The sequence below is a fragment of the Schistocerca cancellata genome, chromosome 1 (assembly GCF_023864275.1).
Source record: "Schistocerca cancellata isolate TAMUIC-IGC-003103 chromosome 1, iqSchCanc2.1, whole genome shotgun sequence".
NCBI classification, from domain to species: Eukaryota; Metazoa; Arthropoda; class Insecta; order Orthoptera; family Acrididae; genus Schistocerca; species Schistocerca cancellata.
The window spans coordinates 156,611,059-156,633,864 of record NC_064626.1 but is presented as its reverse complement, the minus strand read 5'-3'; the positions used below and the strand labels follow the sequence as shown (position 1 = coordinate 156,633,864).

General features: G+C 41.4%; 1 protein-coding gene across 1 annotated transcript in view; it reads right to left on the bottom strand.

Annotated features, from left to right (window-relative positions):
- LOC126167560 (putative phospholipase B-like 2) overlaps window positions 1-22,806 on the bottom strand; it is a 158,911-nt gene that overhangs the window by 65,210 nt on the left and 70,895 nt on the right. The window contains exon 4 of the mRNA XM_049920486.1: window positions 17,025-17,171. Within this exon, the coding sequence (XP_049776443.1) occupies window positions 17,025-17,171 (147 nt within the window). The remainder of the gene's footprint in view (window positions 1-17,024; window positions 17,172-22,806) is intronic.

Below are 22,806 nucleotides of genomic sequence, written 5' to 3'. Positions count from 1 at the left end.
GAAGCACCTTGGAATTTGCAAAGCAGAAATCCATGATATTAAGTCGAAATCGGACGAAGATTGATGTTTAAAGGCATTCTTCAGATTTCGCATAAGAAATTTTTACTAGCAGTTTGCAACTCCATTAATTAAAATGGCAAATAAAAGGTTGTAGTCAGCGGCTTCTACCGTGATTCGAACTTATAGTACAAGCACTGCAACGCACAAGGGAACCTCTGAGCTAACGACACACTGGCGGCCAGAGGCGGACTATAGTCACTGCGATGTTGCCTGAGCCTCAAAACGCAACCTTAAACACACAAACAGAGGAGGTGGAGATCACTGTTTTAACGTCCCGTCGACAACGATGTCATTAGAGACGGAGCACAAGCTCGGATTAGGGAAGGATGGGGAAGGAAATCGGCCGTGCCCTTCCTAAGGAACCATCCCGGCATTTGCCTGAAGCGATTTAGGGAAATCATTGAAAACCTAAATCAGGATGGCCGGGCGCGGGATTGCACCGTCGTCCTCCCGAATGCACACACAAACAGGTGTTACTTATGTGAAGAACGCCGTTCTTGGAGTCCAGAAATTAAATATACTTTCTAATTGTGTCATCTTGCAGTGGATTATATCGTACGAGTCTTCGATGTGGAAAACGAATGTCAAGTGAATTTAGCGAGGTAACGCCGACCTACACCCGGAAGTAAATGCACTATCAGAGTGTTGACAAATACTTGCTACGACGCTGCCATTTCTCGGCTCTCTGACGAGGCAGCTCTTCAGCGAAATGCTTGCCGTGATTCTCCGATACGGTTCTTCAGAGTGGAGACGCGCGCGCACGTTTGGTTTTTATGCGGCGTTCTCCCCTGATGGTTTCTGACGTCGCCTTGTGGGCTATGTATACATATGAGACATTCAATTATCATTAATCCAGAATGATACAAGTTTCAGCTTCCGGCGTGGAAGAAGGCTGTTGACGCCGACATTATATCATTTCAACGTAGGGAAAGCAAAACGGATCATTCAATGTTTCTCATTCAACATAAGGCATGTGAGATAAATTTCCGTAACGTTCATAATCATCTAAAAATACAAACGAAGTAAAAATACACCGGAAGCTTATTCGAATTGAATATAATGTAAGATACCAAACGCTTTGCACCTCGATGTCGAATTTGTCCACTTGCAATCGTTTGCAGCATGCACATAGAATGTCATGATTACCACGAGAATGAAGAAATATGTTGGTAAGGATGGAAGCAAGAAGAGACGCAGTCAACAAATATTCTATTCCTCATGGCATTCATTTCATTTGACACGTAAGAAGAGGTAAAGCGGGAATTTACTTTCGTTAACACGAAAGATATGCCGCACATATTGATAACGAGGAAGTCTGCGTCTTCATACGTTTCCTCCTTGAAATCTGTATGCTCTATTATATACTAAGTAGCCCGATCATTGTTTCAGTAATGTTACCCTCTTGTTTGACCCCGTAACGATGAACAGATTCCAAATGCATGTCTCTGCGTGAAAGTAGCTGTTCGAACCCTTCCTGGGTTGTTTTTTGTGTTTTATTGCTTGGAATTCCTGAAGCAGACCACTGTGCCTTCTCCCCTCGTGGGTTAGGTCTCAAAACTAAACCGCTTTGTATCCAATGGCATAATTTATTCATACAGCATCAGCATAAGACTCTTGCGAGTGAGAGAATGACAATAACAATCGTAACAAGAACAAGCAAATAATGAATGATGTTTATTCCAACGCAGAACGAGAATAATGGCTTTAAATATAAAAATCTATATCTATATCCATATCTATTGATCTTTGAGTTGGCACAATGCAAATATATTCTTAGCATTTAGTTACTGAATTTAGTTCTGGATGTTTGCAGAGAAAAGGAAAAGTCGGTACTTCTCGCTAGTGTAATATAATGTGAACCAGCAACTACCCTTTCCTTAGAACACGACTCAAGCAGGTCCTCAAGTAGGCACTGCTGCATTCTGTTCCCTGACATTGCTCTGATGACGGTTAATGCAGATAGTTCCGATTATGAAATACAAAACGTATTGCAGGTTAGTTCCTAGGATAGTAACATTAAATTTGCGTTGTAGACATGAACGTGACGACTATCCATATTACTCATCAATATAAAAAGACAATATTTTGGGAATTTAGCAAGATTACTCAAAATGAATTCTGAAATTGGGTGACTGACCGCACAGGTGCTAAACGTCGTCAAGAGTATACGATGTCCTAATCGCATTAGGAATATGAAGATCGTCTTCGACAGCTCGCAACTTTCACATTGCTATCTCCACCCTACTCCAGACAGCTCTCGGTGGAGTTGCACTACGTTGCCGATGTTATGGAAGGCCTTCAAACCGACAACAGACCACATATTGAAAAATACAAGCGAATTCTCTTGCAGCGTAAGCTTATTGTAACTAATCTAAAAATTATTGGAGAGGAACATTGTCCTATTCAAAAAACGTAAAATGTTACACACTGTTGACGTCAAACGGACATTATCTATGTCCTGTCTTGTGTCCTACTCATCTATAATATCAAGTGTACTATGAAAATGATTATATATAATGGATTATAAGGTAATGCATTGATACCAGATGGTGGGGGCCGGCCGATCTGGCCGTGCGGTTCTAGGCGCTTCAGTCTGGAACCGCGTGACCGCTACGGTCGCAGGTTCGAATCCTGCCTCGGGCATGGATGTGTGTGATGTCCTTAGGTTAGTTAGGTTTAAGTAGTTCTAAGTTCTAGGGGACTGATGACCTTAGAAGTTAAGTCCCATAGTGCTCAGAGCCATTTGAACCATTTGAACTATTTAACACAAAATGACATTAAAAATTTAAGTTATTCACGAGCAGCTAGTTGAGAATATGTATGAACATTAAATGACACGACGACCCGTCTTGTTCTGCATATGGATTCAAACCCAGCTCATGCAGACTAAGCAAAGATTTCGTGACTGACGGAAACTAACAGTCATTCCTGATTAGGCATACAGAGAGTGATATACCTCGATTTTAGACAGTATCAGTTAGCAAATATCTACTTTAAATTGCATAACGCAAACATTTTTAACAGACGCGAATTCCTACCCAGCATCTATTGTCCCTGTTAACGAACTACGAGAGATGTTAAATATTGCTTCTTCACAAGTAACTTACTTGAAATGCCGTGAGGTAAAGCTGTGTGTTGGACACGGATTCGAACCCGGAACCTAATCGGATTGCTATCGAAGCACAGTCAAATGTGACATATCGGAATTTCGCGGCAGTAACTAGATGTTTTAACTGAAATGACGAGACGAAACATTAATTTTTTCCTTCCCAGGACTCCAACCCGGCACCTATCGCTGTTATATTCTAGAAAAAACTGACGTTAAATATGTGTTTGTTGCACCAGCAGTGACATGTGAGCATGTTTGAACTGAAATAATATGACGAAGAGTTCAGCGCTCACTGGGAATAGAGCCCCACACATATCGTTGTTGACTACACACAAAGAGACGTCAGCTACCGAATTTTTCTCCACCAGCTGCTCAGAATAGCATCTTGAACTTACAGTCATCTCGCAAATAGTTCTGTGTCTCACTGGGAGTTAAAAACGTCGGATATCGTTAGTGTTGACAGCGAATGAAAATACATTAAAAATCAAAATTATTATCCACCAGCAGATAGGTGTTCTCATGCTAGAGCTTGATAATACATAATTAAATCTTTAGTGCCGGGCCAGGATTCGATCCCATTCACGAATAATATGTGAAGGTGTTGAGGAATCTGCAGTTTTGAACAAACAACAAATTGTAGCCGAGCTGTATTGCCACGAAGGGATCAAATTCCGCGTTAAGGGCGGTCTGAGTTGCATTCCCAGTTCAGAACCAATTTTATCGACATACAGAAGCTCAAATAAAAGATGGGATAAGTGTCCTGTGACCATACATAGCGTTTGTGTCGTCACTTGAAATAAGTAACTAGTATAAGAAAGGTTACTGGTGATAGAGTTTCTACATGTCGCCACTCCAGACTTTATTGTGGTTCAACCTACCGTCTACTTGGTAAAGAAGGAATATCATCTTTAATGTGAATTTTCAGACCACGCAGCCATTATATCTCCTTCACTTGGTGTAGCCAGGAGAGAATGGAATCTGTCTCTCCCTATCTAAAATCATTGACAGAAGTGGGAATCGAACCCAGACCATAGGTATAACAACCTACCATCCGTCCAACAGACCACGAAATCCTCTTCTCTGCGAGTCATTTTTCTATCGTAACGCAGTTGCGCCACACTGGATGAGAATTCTGACACACAGGCTCCCTGTAGTAATTTGCAGCATGTTCAGTAAATTCATTTACTTGGTTGACCGAATCACCATGAACTAGCTGCCTCGGCTACCCAGTGCATACATTCGACTATTTTGTAATCACAGAAATAAAGTCACGTTACTGCCACCTACACACAACTGCCAACATTGTAGGATGCAGAAGTTTAAATAGGAAGTGTTCCTTTCCACTTGAGCTATTCTATTGCGCTATCTGTTACTAGAAAACGTCGTTCAGTCCAAAAGAAAAGCTGTAACTGTTTGTCTCTCAGAAGTCAAGACCTGGCCATATGCATAATCTCACAGTGCTGTGGAATCCAAAAGTTCTGGAGGAATAGTTGCCGAGCTCTGGAGCTGTTGTAGCTACGTGTCAGCTTGTAGCATAGATAAGATGTCGCGAGTTCGAATGCATTCAGTGCTACATTTTTTAAAACGCAATTCTGCTCTCTGCTGAAGTTATCAATCTAATGGAACTTTGAACATAATTCCCTTCACTTCTCAACCCAAAGTAGTCGCATGTGGAAAAAGGACTAACTACTGTGACATTTTGTTCTATTCAGGTTTAATAGACAGCAGGCAGCAGATGCATCTCGAAGATGTGCAGGGAGAGCGCATCGTGCCATAATATGTCAGAAAATTATTTTCTACATTAGCCGTCGTGTGGTAGTGATATTTTATTCTTCTTCAAACTTTGATTGACAGCTTTAACTCAGAACAAATTTTCTACATGCATGTAATCAATAAACTGCATGTGCATTGTCAGACTGTCATAGGTAACATCAGAGAATTCGCATATATCGTTGATGATTAATTTCTCTCTCATGTTTACTATTGTTTTAACAACACTAAAGGAAACCTTACGAAAATTGTGCACTGTATTATAAGAAATGAAATAAAACTAACCATGATAACCTTACGACGAAAGTATCTGTACACAAGCATGCCTCTATCGACACGAATTAGTAAAATACTACTCACTTAGATTTTGATTGGGTGTGTTTAATTGGTATGCTGTGTCATACTCAAGAGGTATGCAAATGTGGCATTTCATAAATATAGTTACGTATTCCTAGAAACCCAAAATTCGCTTGTCAGCAGCGGAAAGAGGCGTTACCTGTTGTGCAGCATTGTAAGTTTTTCAACATTGCACTATGAGCTGTCCGCCGCTCGTGGTCTCGCGGTAGCGTTCTTGCTTCCCGAGCACGGGGTCCCGGGTTCGATTCCCGGCGGGGTCAGGGATTTTCACCTGCCTCGAGATGACTGGGTGTTTGTGTTGTCCTCATCATTTCATCATCATCCAGGAAAGTGGCGAAATTGGACTGAGCAAAGGTTGGGAAATTGTACGGGCGCTGATAACCACGCAGTTGAGCGCCCCACAAACCAAACATCATCATCATCATCAACACTATGAGCTGAAAGCATTTTCTTGCGATTTCCTTATTGATGTTTGATCTGACTGCTTGTAGCTCTTTCACAGAAGGGATAAAAACGTTTCAGTCAGTGAGACTGGAACTGCGAACCGTAACAGACGCTGTTTCACAGGTCAGCACGTTACCACAGAGCTGGCGAGGAGGTATGGGTCTCAGCTTCCTATTACGACGGCAATAGTAACTAGAACTCGTAAACCGCTGTTTAAAGGTCGAGATTAGTTGCGGTTTCCACCTGCAACGACTTTCCTGGGCTGGAAACCGTAAATTTTCAATCTTTTGTTACCCTTCAAGCTATAATAACTCAGATTATTCAATGGAAATGACAGGTAAAATCAAGTGAACTTTGAGGCTTAATTCCGTGCACACCAGGAAGTAACTCGTCGATCACAAAGTTGCCAAACATACGTTGCCTTGTTGCCAAATCTCAGTTACAGTACCAGCAGGATGAAGACGAACCGATGTGATCCTACAGCGGTCTGGGAAGTGACCATAGCTGGTGTCTTCAAGTCGCGGCTGCTACGGCCTGGAATACGTACATCTACATCTACATCTATACTCCGCGAGCCACCTTACGGTGTGTGGCGGAGGGTAGTTATTGTACCACTATCTGATCCCCCCTTCCCTGTTCCATTCACGAATTGTGCGTGGGAAGAACGACTGCTTGTAAGTCTCCGTATTTGCTCTAATTTCTCGCTGCGTCTGATTCGCTTTCTGTAACTAGGTTTAGGGACTGGAGCGTAGTTACTAATAATACTCAGAACTGACTGCAAACTGAGCATCATAAATCAGTAACTCTCATTGTTGTTTTTATATTTCTTTCGTAAGTGCACTCAAAACTAAGAAAGTCATTCACAGGCGTTTTCGTGCCTCGCCGATAGTCGAGCACAACATACAAATAAAAATAAAAAAGAATTGTGTGTGTGTGTGTGTGTGTGTGTGTGTGTGTGTGTGTGTGTGTCTGTGTGTGTGTGTGTGAGAGAGTGAGAGTGAGAGAGAGAGAGAGAGAGAGAGAGAGAGAGAGAAATAAAAAGCAATGAGAGAGAGTGTAAAAAATTGTTGTAAAGAAATTGAATCATGGGATTTAAAGAAATCTTTCATTAAAATGACACGTTCGACATCATTACGAAATGTCGTATTCATGATCTATGGAACAAGAGTTAATCTAATGTAATCTAATCTAATCTAATCACATCATATTGATGATTAGCCATGAAGAGTCATGAATTACCGAAAGTTTTGCCAATACCAGTAACCAAATCTAAACTTGAAAATAGAAGACGACAATTTTTGTAATAAACCGTGACTCCTATCAAGACCCTTTCATCCCTGTTATCTAACCACGAAAGATGTCTGATATACCTCCATTCTGAAGTAACAAAGTGTGCATGCATTTAAAGATGAAGTGCATGATGTGAAGTTCTGTGACGGAGATACGAACCCAACACGTAATGCGATTGTTAACTAAGAAAAATCAAATGTTACGTATCGGTTTTTCTTACGAGCCGCTAGGTGTCTGAATCTAAAATAAGGATACAAACTTTTGTGCCTAGGCGACAATCGAACTGCACACCTACCGTGCATCCACGAATATAGCTTAAGTATCAGTTGCTTACTCATGAACAGCAAGATGTGTGCGTGTTTGACCAGAAATAACGACACCTGTTGCGATTGTTGGCAACACATGAACAGACATTGAAATTGCGCGTTACTTTTCACTAGCAGGTGGGTGTGCACTTGATAAAGCTAGAAATGAAATTATGAATATTTTTGTACTGGATCAGGTTTCAGACCCACATACTTACCTTTGGAGGAGACGTAGAGAAGATTGCAGTCTTGGGAAAAGGAACGAAATGACTGAATTATACTGTTCCGAGAGATTCAGATCCTCGAAAGAGGAGATACGAATTCGAATCACAGTCCAGCACCAAATTTTTAAACGTCTCTAGTTCAATCAAGTACAAGTAAAATAAGAGCCCTGTCCCTTTAAATGGCTATCGGTTCATCAAATAAAATAAAATTTTCTAATGTAAGTAAGCTTACTGGCGACTGTATTTCTTTTTACCATGACTTCCGCTGTGTCATTTCCCAACGTAAACCGGCTCTGCCCTGTTGGTAATGAAGGAACGTGATGTTTAATGCGGATTCTGGATTATAACGTCTTTCTCTTGAGGTTACCAGAGGTAAAATAAATCTGTTTGTGCCTCTTAAAAGTAAATGCCTGAACCCACGCATTGCACCTGTGATAGCTCGTTCCACCAGACCATTGTGGCCACATTACCCAGCCCCAGGAGTGTGCTGTAACGGATGATGTGCTTAGCTTACAAAATTAGTCACGGTGGAAAAAATGCGAGTCTATTAAATGGTCAAGTAGAAGCAAGCTTCTGACGCAGAGATTATGCTGTTCTCATGTCAGCAGGATGTAAAGACTCTTCTAGGCATCATAGGCTGGATGTGAAGCCATTTTGATTTTTCACAAATTCAGCAAATTTCTTAGTTCGAGAAAATCCACATTTGATTTTTCTTAGTTAACAATCGGATTACGTGTTGGGTTCGTATCTCCGTCACAGAACTTCACATCATGCACTTCATCTTTAAATGCATGCACACTTTGTTACTTGAGAATGGAGGTATATCAGACATCTTTCGTGGTTAGATAACAGGGATGAAAGGGTCTTGATAGGAGTCACGGTTTATTACAAAAATTGTCGTCTTTTATTTTCAAGTTTAGATTTGGTTACTGGTATTGGCAAAACTTTCGGTAATTCATGACTCTTCATGGCTAATCATCAATATGATGTGATTAGATTAGATTAGATTACATTAGATTAACTCTCGTTCCATAGATCATGAATACGACATTTCGTAATGATGTGGAACGTGTCATTTTAATGAAAGATTTCTTTAAATCCCATGATTCAATTTCTTTACAACAATTTTTTACACTCTCTCTCATTGCTTTTTATTTCTCTCTCTCTCTCTCTCTCTCTCTCTCTCTCTCTCTCTCTCTCTCTCTCTCTCTCTCACACACACACTCTCACACACACACACAGACACACACACACACACACACACACACACACACACACACACACACACACACACACACACAATTCTTTTTTATTTTTATTTGTATGTTGTGCTCGACTATCGGCGAGGCACGAAAACGCCTGTGAATGACTTTCTTAGTTTTGAGTGCACTTACGAAAGAAATATAAAAACAACAATGAGAGTTACTGATTTATGATGCTCAGTTTGCAGTCAGTTCTGAGTATTATTAGTAACTACGCTCCAGTCCCTAAACCTAGTTACAGAAAGCGAATCAGACGCAGCGAGAAATTAGAGCAAATACGGAGACTTACAAGCAGTCGTTCTTCCCACGCACAATTCGTGAATGGAACAGGGAAGGGGGGATCAGATAGTGGTACAATAACTACCCTCCGCCACACACCGTAAGGTGGCTCGCGGAGTATAGATGTAGATGTAGATGTACGTATTCCAGGCCGTAGCAGCCGCGACTTGGAGACACCAGCTATGGTCACTTCCCAGACCGCTGTAGGATCACATCGGTTCGTCTTCATCCTGCTGGTACTGTAACTGAGATTTGGCAACAAGGCAACGTATGTTTGGCAACTTTGTGATCGACGAGTTACTTCCTGGTGTGCACGGAATTAAGCCTCAAAGTTCACTTGATTTTACCTGTCATTTCCATTGAATAATCTGAGTTATTATAGCTTGAAGGGTAACAAAAGATTGAAAATTTACGGTTTCCAGCCCAGGAAAGTCGTTGCAGGTGGAAACCGCAACTAATCTCGACCTTTAAACAGCGGTTTACGAGTTCTAGTTACTATTGCCGTCGTAATAGGAAGCTGAGACCCATACCTCCTCGCCAGCTCTGTGGTAACGTGCTGACCTGTGAAACAGCGTCTGTTACGGTTCGCAGTTCCAGTCTCACTGACTGAAACGTTTTTATCCCTTCTGTGAAAGAGCTACAAGCAGTCAGATCAAACATCAATAAGGAAATCGCAAGAAAATGCTTTCAGCTCATAGTGCAATGTTGAAAAACTTACAATGCTGCACAACAGGTAACGCCTCTTTCCGCTGCTGACAAGCGAATTTTGGGTTTCTAGGAATACGTAACTATATTTATGAAATGCCACATTTGCATACCTCTTGAGTATGACACAGCATACCAATTAAACACACCCAATCAAAATCTAAGTGAGTAGTATTTTACTAATTCGTGTCGATAGAGGCATGCTTGTGTACAGATACTTTCGTCGTAAGGTTATCATGGTTAGTTTTATTTCATTTCTTATAATACAGTGCACAATTTTCGTAAGGTTTCCTTTAGTGTTGTTAAAACAATAGTAAACATGAGAGAGAAATTAATCATCAACGATATATGCGAATTCTCTGATGTTACCTATGACAGTCTGACAATGCACATGCAGTTTATTGATTACATGCATGTAGAAAATTTGTTCTGAGTTAAAGCTGTCAATCAAAGTTTGAAGAAGAATAAAATATCACTACCACACGACGGCTAATGTAGAAAATAATTTTCTGACATATTATGGCACGATGCGCTCTCCCTGCACATCTTCGAGATGCATCTGCTGCCTGCTGTCTATTAAACCTGAATAGAACAAAATGTCACAGTAGTTAGTCCTTTTTCCACATGCGACTACTTTGGGTTGAGAAGTGAAGGGAATTATGTTCAAAGTTCCATTAGATTGATAACTTCAGCAGAGAGCAGAATTGCGTTTTAAAAAATGTAGCACTGAATGCATTCGAACTCGCGACATCTTATCTATGCTACAAGCTGACACGTAGCTACAACAGCTCCAGAGCTCGGCAACTATTCCTCCAGAACTTTTGGATTCCACAGCACTGTGAGATTATGCATATGGCCAGGTCTTGACTTCTGAGAGACAAACAGTTACAGCTTTTCTTTTGGACTAAACGACGTTTTCTAGTAACAGATAGCGCAATAGAATAGCTCAAGTGGAAAGGAACACTTCCTATTTAAACTTCTGCATCCTACAATGTTGGCAGTTGTGTGTAGGTGGCAGTAACGTGACTTTATTTCTGTGATTACAAAATAGTCGAATGTATGCACTGGGTAGCCGAGGCAGCTAGTTCATGGTGATTCGGTCAACCAAGTAAATGAATTTACTGAACATGCTGCAAATTACTACAGGGAGCCTGTGTGTCAGAATTCTCATCCAGTGTGGCGCAACTGCGTTACGATAGAAAAATGACTCGCAGAGAAGAGGATTTCGTGGTCTGTTGGACGGATGGTAGGTTGTTATACCTATGGTCTGGGTTCGATTCCCACTTCTGTCAATGATTTTAGATAGGGAGAGACAGATTCCATTCTCTCCTGGCTACACCAAGTGAAGGAGATATAATGGCTGCGTGGTCTGAAAATTCACATTAAAGATGATATTCCTTCTTTACCAAGTAGACGGTAGGTTGAACCACAATAAAGTCTGGAGTGGCGACATGTAGAAACTCTATCACCAGTAACCTTTCTTATACTAGTTACTTATTTCAAGTGACGACACAAACGCTATGTATGGTCACAGGACACTTATCCCATCTTTTATTTGAGCTTCTGTATGTCGATAAAATTGGTTCTGAACTGGGAATGCAACTCAGACCGCCCTTAACGCGGAATTTGATCCCTTCGTGGCAATACAGCTCGGCTACAATTTGTTGTTTGTTCAAAACTGCAGATTCCTCAACACCTTCACATATTATGCGTGAATGGGATCGAATCCTGGCCAGGCACTAAAGATTTAATTATGTATTATCAAGCTCTAGCATGAGAACACCTATCTGCTGGTGGATAATAATTTTGATTTTTAATGTATTTTCATTCGCTGTCAACACTAACGATATCCGACGTTTTTAACTCCCAGTGAGACACAGAACTATTTGCGAGATGACTGTAAGTTCAAGATGCTATTCTGAGCAGCTGGTGGAGAAAAATTCGGTAGCTGACGTCTCTTTGTGTGTAGTCAACAACGATATGTGTGGGGCTCTATTCCCAGTGAGCGCTGAACTCTTCGTCATATTATTTCAGTTCAAACATGCTCACATGTCACTGCTGGTGCAACAAACACATATTTAACGTCAGTTTTTTCTAGAATATAACAGCGATAGGTGCCGGGTTGGAGTCCTGGGAAGGAAAAAATTAATGTTTCGTCTCGTCATTTCAGTTAAAACATCTAGTTACTGCCGCGAAATTCCGATATGTCACATTTGACTGTGCTTCGATAGCAATCCGATTAGGTTCCGGGTTCGAATCCGTGTCCAACACACAGCTTTACCTCACGGCATTTCAAGTAAGTTACTTGTGAAGAAGCAATATTTAACATCTCTCGTAGTTCGTTAACAGGGACAATAGATGCTGGGTAGGAATTCGCGTCTGTTAAAAATGTTTGCGTTATGCAATTTAAAGTAGATATTTGCTAACTGATACTGTCTAAAATCGAGGTATATCACTCTCTGTATGCCTAATCAGGAATGACTGTTAGTTTCCGTCAGTCACGAAATCTTTGCTTAGTCTGCATGAGCTGGGTTTGAATCCATATGCAGAACAAGACGGGTCGTCGTGTCATTTAATGTTCATACATATTCTCAACTAGCTGCTCGTGAATAACTTAAATTTTTAATGTCATTTTGTGTTAAATAGTTCAAATGGTTCAAATGGCTCTGAGCACTATGGGACTTAACTTCTAAGGTCATCAGTCCCCTAGAACTTAGAACTACTTAAACCTAACTAACCTAAGGACATCACACACATCCATGCCCGAGGCAGGATTCGAACCTGCGACCGTAGCGGTCACGCGGTTCCAGACTGAAGCGCCTAGAACCGCACGGCCAGATCGGCCGGCCCCCACCATCTGGTATCAATGCATTACCTTATAATCCATTATATATAATCATTTTCATAGTACACTTGATATTATAGATGAGTAGGACACAAGACAGGACATAGATAATGTCCGTTTGACGTCAACAGTGTGTAACATTTTACGTTTTTTGAATAGGACAATGTTCCTCTCCAATAATTTTTAGATTAGTTACAATAAGCTTACGCTGCAAGAGAATTCGCTTGTATTTTTCAATATGTGGTCTGTTGTCGGTTTGAAGGCCTTCCATAACATCGGCAACGTAGTGCAACTCCACCGAGAGCTGTCTGGAGTAGGGTGGAGATAGCAATGTGAAAGTTGCGAGCTGTCGAAGACGATCTTCATATTCCTAATGCGATTAGGACATCGTATACTCTTGACGACGTTTAGCACCTGTGCGGTCAGTCACCCAATTTCAGAATTCATTTTGAGTAATCTTGCTAAATTCCCAAAATATTGTCTTTTTATATTGATGAGTAATATGGATAGTCGTCACGTTCATGTCTACAACGCAAATTTAATGTTACTATCCTAGGAACTAACCTGCAATACGTTTTGTATTTCATAATCGGAACTATCTGCATTAACCGTCATCAGAGCAATGTCAGGGAACAGAATGCAGCAGTGCCTACTTGAGGACCTGCTTGAGTCGTGTTCTAAGGAAAGGGTAGTTGCTGGTTCACATTATATTACACTAGCGAGAAGTACCGACTTTTCCTTTTCTCTGCAAACATCCAGAACTAAATTCAGTAACTAAATGCTAAGAATATATTTGCATTGTGCCAACTCAAAGATCAATAGATATGGATATAGATATAGATTTTTATATTTAAAGCCATTATTCTCGTTCTGCGTTGGAATAAACATCATTCATTATTTGCTTGTTCTTGTTACGATTGTTATTGTCATTCTCTCACTCGCAAGAGTCTTATGCTGATGCTGTATGAATAAATTATGCCATTGGATACAAAGCGGTTTAGTTTTGAGACCTAACCCACGAGGGGAGAAGGCACAGTGGTCTGCTTCAGGAATTCCAAGCAATAAAACACAAAAAACAACCCAGGAAGGGTTCGAACAGCTACTTTCACGCAGAGACATGCATTTGGAATCTGTTCATCGTTACGGGGTCAAACAAGAGGGTAACATTACTGAAACAATGATCGGGCTACTTAGTATATAATAGAGCATACAGATTTCAAGGAGGAAACGTATGAAGACGCAGACTTCCTCGTTATCAATATGTGCGGCATATCTTTCGTGTTAACGAAAGTAAATTCCCGCTTTACCTCTTCTTACGTGTCAAATGAAATGAATGCCATGAGGAATAGAATATTTGTTGACTGCGTCTCTTCTTGCTTCCATCCTTACCAACATATTTCTTCATTCTCGTGGTAATCATGACATTCTATGTGCATGCTGCAAACGATTGCAAGTGGACAAATTCGACATCGAGGTGCAAAGCGTTTGGTATCTTACATTATATTCAATTCGAATAAGCTTCCGGTGTATTTTTACTTCGTTTGTATTTTTAGATGATTATGAACGTTACGGAAATTTATCTCACATGCCTTATGTTGAATGAGAAACATTGAATGATCCGTTTTGCTTTCCCTACGTTGAAATGATATAATGTCGGCGTCAACAGCCTTCTTCCACGCCGGAAGCTGAAACTTGTATCATTCTGGATTAATGATAATTGAATGTCTCATATGTATACATAGCCCACAAGGCGACGTCAGAAACCATCAGGGGAGAACGCCGCATAAAAACCAAACGTGCGCGCGCGTCTCCACTCTGAAGAACCGTATCGGAGAATCACGGCAAGCATTTCGCTGAAGAGCTGCCTCGTCAGAGAGCCGAGAAATGGCAGCGTCGTAGCAAGTATTTGTCAACACTCTGATAGTGCATTTACTTCCGGGTGTAGGTCGGCGTTACCTCGCTAAATTCACTTGACATTCGTTTTCCACATCGAAGACTCGTACGATATAATCCACTGCAAGATGACACAATTAGAAAGTATATTTAATTTCTGGACTCCAAGAACGGCGTTCTTCACATAAGTAACACCTGTTTGTGTGTGCATTCGGGAGGACGACGGTGCAATCCCGCGCCCGGCCATCCTGATTTAGGTTTTCAATGATTTCCCTAAATCGCTTCAGGCAAATGCCGGGATGGTTCCTTAGGAAGGGCACGGCCGATTTCCTTCCCCATCCTTCCCTAATCCGAGCTTGTGCTCCGTCTCTAATGACATCGTTGTCGACGGGACGTTAAAACAGTGATCTCCACCTCCTCTGTTTGTGTGTTTAAGGTTGCGTTTTGAGGCTCAGGCAACATCGCAGTGACTATAGTCCGCCTCTGGCCGCCAGTGTGTCGTTAGCTCAGAGGTTCCCTTGTGCGTTGCAGTGCTTGTACTATAAGTTCGAATCACGGTAGAAGCCGCTGACTACAACCTTTTATTTGCCATTTTAATTAATGGAGTTGCAAACTGCTAGTAAAAATTTCTTATGCGAAATCTGAAGAATGCCTTTAAACATCAATCTTCGTCCGATTTCGACTTAATATCATGGATTTCTGCTTTGCAAATTCCAAGGTGCTTCACTGTAAAATAGGTCCTGAAAAGATTCAAACCGACTGTCAACGATATAAATTTGAGCTTTGTTCGTCATATAGGTCTAACATGTCGGAAGGTTGTTTATGAAGTGCACATGTTCATTAATATAGTTCCCATCTTCTAAATTTTTGCAATAGCATTTAACTGTAGACGTTTTCTAACACCGGCGTTAGCAATTCCTTTCCGTTCTCTGAAACCTTCAAAACGACAAATTTTTCTGGTTTAAATCTGATGACCTTAACTATCACTTCCGATCAACAATAAATACTTCATGAACCCATACATGGAACTCCAAATGTGCAATGTGCCTGCACTGCTACAGAGCATGCATTGCAAGGTATTCACACAGTTTATCGCATAGACTTACCATAAGGAATGAAACAAGAACTGTAATACACTTTACACCACAGACGCTCACTTTGGCTTGACGAAAACATCCAAACATTGACCAAAAGTTGCACAAATAATTAAGTTTGAAAGGAAAAGAAACGAGGTATGAAGCATTTATAAATTCATCGAATGTAGTGAGGTGGTTTAATTTCGTCCCAGTCTATAAAATTAATTTCGGGCCATACTCAGCTCTTGCCGATTACCTGCCTACTAATCAGGACGTCTGTCTCCGTTGCTTTTGAGCGTGAATAGAAATTGTAGAAATTTTCTGTGGAGCAACATTTAATAATAAAGCGTTTTAAATCATCAAAAGCGATGAGCGGTAGCAGGCGCTTTCGATAAAGAATGGGGGAGTGCAGCGCCGCTGCTGTCGCCACGGCCGCTGTCAGTAGCCAGCAAATGGATCCCGGAGCTTTGCCGCATACGGCGTCCAGAGGAGGACAGTCTGCAGGAAATCTGCCGCAAAATCGTTACTAGATAAAATTTTGATATCGGTGTGTCACAAAGCGAAATAGATTGAATCTGCGCTACCATTACATTCACGTCTTCAGCATTCAGACAGAAGAGGCTATAAAAATATTTTATGCCAGCTGCTCTCGATCCACTGACATTATGAACAGAAACAACGCACGCTACCGCTAGACCACAGGCGTAATCAGCCTAGAGTCTCTCTATCTTGGGACAAGTTTTCCTCCAGGAAGTGCCACAGTCTACAGTGTTGCCAGATTGTGCAGATAACCGGACTTAGAGAATTAGCGAGTTGGCCAGTTTTTTTGTCCCATGTCGCGATCGGCGCGGACTTAGCCTCTGAAGCGGCCGGCCTCCGGTCGAGTTTTATGTCAAACAAAGAGTGTACATAACCGCTAAAGCATGTAAGCACGAAGTATTTGTTTTTGGAAAACGAAACTTCCGTTATTACACTTTTTCATGCGATTACGATCCAGTGTTTGTTAACTGATATTTCAATTCGACAAAGGCAATTCAAACAAAGAGATAATAATTTGACGACAGAGGGAATCGAACTGCCGACAGCATGGTATACAATCTTGAACGATACAGAGCTCCACGTGACGTTACGACAGCCAGGCAAAATGGCTGAAACTTGGTGTGCGTTCTTTCCAAAGATGCTACTCACTAAACATTGCCTCGATACGTGCCGGTGGTGCCATCTCTCGGAGTTTGCACGGACTTTTCAAACGCCCCTCGTAGTTTTTAGCACGCCCTCGTACACGAGCGTGCTTCAGACAGTGCACGAGACTACGGCCGCAGATGACACGATGGATGAATCTGCGGTGCCCTGCGAGAAGCCAGCCGAATGGTGGCGCTGACGGCGGGTGGCTGCGACTACTCACCCGGACCAGGTGGCGTGTCCCACCAGCAGGTCGCGGTTGAGCGGCAGCAGCCGCACCAGCCCCGAGCAGCCGTCACCGCCCAGCGAAGACTTGAGGCCGCCCACCGCCTGCATCAGGTCGTCGATGTCGGACTGCAGGTTCAGCCACCTGTCGGCAAACAAGCGCGAAAAGCTTAGCAACTACACATTTCGTGTGAAATTGATTTTTACCCAACAGGGTACGTAGACACTACAATTTGTCTCAATACTTCTCAAGTTATCTGTCATTGGACGACGTAATACACACCATTTTAGTCATATGCCGGATAAACTTCCACTTAACTGTCGCAAGATATTCATATCCCGTTATCGACTACGGGATCATATAATCCTATCTTCAGATGTCTGTGTAGTTCTGATTAATCAAAAATCCGCATACGTCATCCATATCGACATGCAAGCACATGTTCACAAAATGGAGTAATCTCTAATCGTATCATTGCTGCTGGTGCTGTCGTCGTCGTAGTCTTCTTCTTCAATCTGGAGATTGGTCTCACGCGTCACGAAACAAGTCTATTCTATGCAAGCTTCTTGATCTATGCATAATTACGCAGCCTTCAGTGGTTGGACAAAAATATGGGAACACTGCGTGAAATTCATGTTTGAACATAAATTCAGGTAGCGCTGTTGTATCTGACCAAGCAAGGCACCTCCGCAATACATTTCAAGTGTCACTCATCGTAAGAACGGTGTTTCCTATAGTTGAGAGTGCAATATGTCGGAGCTACAAGCAATTCGAACGTGGGTAAATCGTTGGTGCTCATGTGGTGGGTACTCCAGTATCCACGGTACTCTAAGTGTTTGGTGATAGAAGAAGCACCAGAAGCACCGTGTCTAAGATTTATACCGCATATAGCCAAAGCGGAAATCATCCGCTAAGACACTTTTACAGGATCCGGTCGCATGTTCGAATCCTGCCTCGGGCATGCAAGTGTGTGATGTCCTTAGTTTAGTTAGATTTAAGTGGTTCTCACTTCTAGGGGACTGATGACCTCAGAAGTTATGTCCCATAGTGCACAGAGCCATTTGAACGAGTTTTTTTTTTTTTTTTTTTTTTTTTTTTTTACAGGATCGACTTTCTGGTCTCCACTGACTACTCGAGACGGATGAGTGTACTGCAGTGCCCCTGCAGTTCTATTGCTGTACTTAATCTCCTGTATCTCGAGCGGTCATTTTCGTTTACAGGTCAGCGCCATAACTGTGTATGTACTGAGACTTCTGCTGTGCAATTTGGCGAAGCGACGTTATGAGGGAATTTTTTTTTACGAAAAAATTTAAATACAGGAACGAAATGAAGGAACAAGAAATGATACCAGAGTTTATTAACGACCAGAACAAAACTGATAGTGGATGTTCTTGTCAAAATACGTGTGGTAAATGCTCTATACCTCTAAGAACTGAAAGAATTGGACAAGTGTCGTCCAAACATTTCAAAACCCGTAAATTCATTTCCTCGAGAAAATTTGTACTTGCAAACACATCAAACAATAGAAGGCAGCAAACAGCGTCTTTTACTGTATTTCTTGTATCTTGTTTTCTTGCTAAGTGCCAAATAACACCGAAAATTATCTTTCTAGCTAATAAGTCTAACTTTTTCATTATTGAAATAATTTTCAGTAATACACGCTTACCTATCTAAGTTCTTACTATGCATAGGCTTCTATGTACAACGTAAAAACCTTTCTGCTTTCACATATTTCGTCTTTCGTGTTGAATACTAGTAGGAAAAATACCAGGAACTCGTGGAACTTTATTTAATGTATCACGAAAACAAAGCAAACAAGACCATACAGATTAACAAGACATGAAAGCACAAAATCCGTTTCTAGAACAGAAGTGAACTCTATCGGAAGCGAGAAGGGTTGGTTGCTGATTTAGACGCAGGTACGAAAGGCGCACGCGCTTCGAGTAGGCGATTGTGACCAGAAAATCGCTCGTGTAAAACGGGCTGGAGTCACAACGCGGGCGAAAGTGTGTTGAGTAATCGTGATGGACGATGTCTCGTGATATTAATAAAAAAGGACTTCATCGATACTAAAATAATAATAAATAATTATTGTCAGTGACATAATTTAATTTTCTGTGAAAATCATCTCAGACAATACTCATGGAAAAAGATAATGGCAATCTTCATCTTATGTTATCTATGATTTTCTTGAATAATGCTGCTTCTTGTTTGAACTGTTGTAATGACCGGACGCGACTGGTGTCTTGTCGCGCTGAGGTCGGTGAAGAACTGTATTATGTTGTTAAGTAATATTTGAAAAATAGAATTTCTGTGTCATTGAAATCAATACGTGTGTCTGAATTTTTATTTTAATATGACTTTCGTCCTATATAAATGTTAAGTTTTCTGTACAGCTACAAAGAAGCGCAGCCATTAACGCTATTGATTTACAGCGCTAATTATTGGTAAAATGCTGAAAAATAATTGATTGACATGGAGAAATGCTTTTAAATGTAAATGCATATAGTTAAGGTACAGATAAGATTTAATATATAATATTTGTTGAGAGTAAAACAAGGCCTGAACCAGATTCGATAAGAGATTGTCTTATGTTAGCCACCGTCTTAATGAAATATTGCAGCGGCAGTTTTAAGTCAAACTACTATGGACACATGAATCTTGAGAGTCAATTTTCACGATAATAAATGTGTATTCGTGGCCCAGAACCCACTCGGAAGTCTTAAATTCGACTTAGATTATGAATAATCTTTAAATATGGTGCAAACAGCATCTTACGTGCTGAAATTGTTCTCTGCTAATGTATGAACCCTGATTATTTGGTAAGAACTTTCAGGAAATATTTTTTGATGGAAAAGAATACATTAGTATTGTGCGCGTGTGGTATTGTGTGTAAAAATAGTTCATTTTATTCAAGGAAAATAGTTGCCACCTTGAATAATAGTTCGCAAAATTGTGAGAGATCACTCTTGTGAAAAAATTTAGTGCCATTTACACTGCTTGACAGACAACATTGGAACACGACTTCATGTGGAGATTTCTTTAATAACTATCTTTACCCGGGAGAGGCAGCGATTAAATGAAACCTCATGTTACGCTAATAATAAGTAAGTGTTTTTGTTGAAGTCCTGGCCACGATTTGTAAAATACCGCAATCCAAACCGCACGCCACATCAGCTTGTCCAGCCAGACAGCACTGATCTGACGGGAGCCGGTGTTACCGCTGCGGCAAGGCCGTTACTTTCAGTTCCTCGTTTGCTCATGTAATACCCTCAGGATCGCCTGGTCTGACACTTTCCATTACCTTTGTGTTACTTTCGTTGGTTTCCGCCTTACAACCTGTTTTCAAGAAAATATACATTATGGTCAAATGATCTTCCAAGGTTTTGCCGTCTCTGACAGGATTACGATGCCATCGGCAACCCTCAAAGTTTTTATTTCCTCTTCTCCACCCTTAATTTTCTTTCCAAGTTTCTCCTTCCCTTCCTTTACTGCAGACTGAATGACATCGAGATAAGCTACAAACCTGTTCATTGTCAAGTAATAATTTCTTTTATGGTTTACGTACAAGTTATAGGTAAAACTTTGCTTCCTGTACTTATCTATGCTACCATCACAAACTCAGTGTGTACTCCAGTCAAGATCGTCAAAATTTCTCTCTAAAACTATAAATTCTACAAACATAGCTTTGCATCTCTTAAGCGTAACTTCTAGGGTTACTTTGTGTATTACTAAATTTCTCTGGAACTAAAACTGATCTCTCATAGGTAGGCTTCCACCAGAGCGTCATATCGGTCTAATATGTCCGCTACTAAGAACTACATTGTTTCTTGTTTCTTAGAGTTCTGCCTACTTGCAATTTGAAACCAGATCGCCTATCTCCGTTAGTAATAGTCGCACAGACTGTCTCAAGAAGTCGTCGAGACAAATAACAAGAGGTGTCTTTTGTATTGTATGGAAATCAACGTTACGCTGATTACAATATACTTCCATGGAAAGTATGCGTTTCCGGACACATGTCCACATAACATATTTTCTTTCTTTGTGTGTGAGGAATGTTTCCTGAAAGTTTGGCCGTACCTTTTTGTAACACCCTGTATAAGGGCCCTTTCTCTCAGAAATCAATTTGTTCGATTCTGTGAACTTGTATAAGCTAGTGTCCTTACCGACTGCGCTTGGAACTTTCCATTTCGTGTCACAGCATGGTCTTTGACACCGAAGTTTTTTTTTTTTTCTTTTTGCGTACACTATAGCCAAAACAACCTGACCACGTATGAACAAGAGAGGAAATGTGCGTTTTAATAGAACTAACGTAGGACAGCGTGCTTTCATTTTCGCAACTAAACTGTGTGATCAGCGAACAAGATACAGCAGACAGCTTACGCTGGAGTGCGCCGCGGCCGCAAATCAACTTACGCAGAACGTCTCATGTGACGCGCTCGCTGAATCTCGTGCAGTTGGATTTCCCGTCCGCGTCTATGTCATCGTCAGCTGCCTCTCAACCTGAGCCCAGAGTGTGGAAAAATCCTTCATAAGCAATGAAGAGTGAAGCCGTACATTTGCATCTCCTGAAAATCGTTAAGTCATGACGACTTCATAAGCAAACTAATCTTCAGTGGATGAAAACACTTTCCATCTTTCAGGCAAGGTCAGGTGAGACAACACACGCATATAGCAGACAGAGATCCACATGCAGCTGTCCAACACGTTTGGATTCCGAGAAGGCTAATGCGCTCTGTGCCGTGTGCAACGTAGTCTGCGGATCAGCGGGGGATTTCTCATCCTTCGACAAAACGGCGCCCCTCCACAATTGCATGCAAGAGATTGCTACGTTGCCACGTCGCTGAACAGGTCGTGTTGCGGCAGTTGACCTGGCGCTACTCAAATGGCCACCTCTGTCCCCGGATTTGACGCCTTTAGACTGTTTTCTTGTGGGGTTACATCATGGATAGCGTTCGTGTTCCACCTCCAGCACAGAGTCTGAAAGACTTACGAAGCCACATCGCAGCGTCTGTTCTTACCGATCTCCTGATATGCTGAGTCGAGTACGGGCAGAATTGGATACCGATCAGAAGTGTGCCGTGTGGCGAAGGATGGACATAAAGAATATTAACACTGTGAAAAGGCTTTGAGAGTTTGTCTTTCGTACACTGCATCATTCGTTACGTTGTTCTTGGCCATTTATCTGTACCGATTTTTTGAAATGTATCATGGCTTTTATAATTTTTCTGTATTTTCGAGCATTTTCAGCACCTCACAAACCCGACAAAACACACACTATGTATATGTCTTCTGAGTCGTCAGGCGCATTTCCTCTGGTATTTCGGCAGATGAATGCAATTCTGTTTTTTTGCAATGCGTAGATGAAATTGGGTCAAACAAATAGTGCTCACGTCACGTCTTTCATGCGACGTCCAGTGCCGACGGAGTGCGCCAGTTTGTAATGGTAAACAAACAAATTGATTTTTAAAGCAGAATTTTACGAGTCTGTTCGACAGAGCAGTCCCAAAACCGTCTAGTGCGACATTCGTGTTAAATATGTATTGACTAGGGACAGTATAACACGAAGAAAAACTGGTACGCCAGCAGCAAGTGAGCAGCACTGCTGCATAGTGCGTGCCAGTGCGGTGCTCTCGCTGTTAGCGTATACGTTATTCTTCGTGTTTTACTGTCCCCAGACAATACATATCAGTAACACGAATGTTGCACTAGACGAATCTGGGAACGCCCTATCAACAGATACATAAAATTCTGCTCTAAAAATGTGTAACTGGAAACA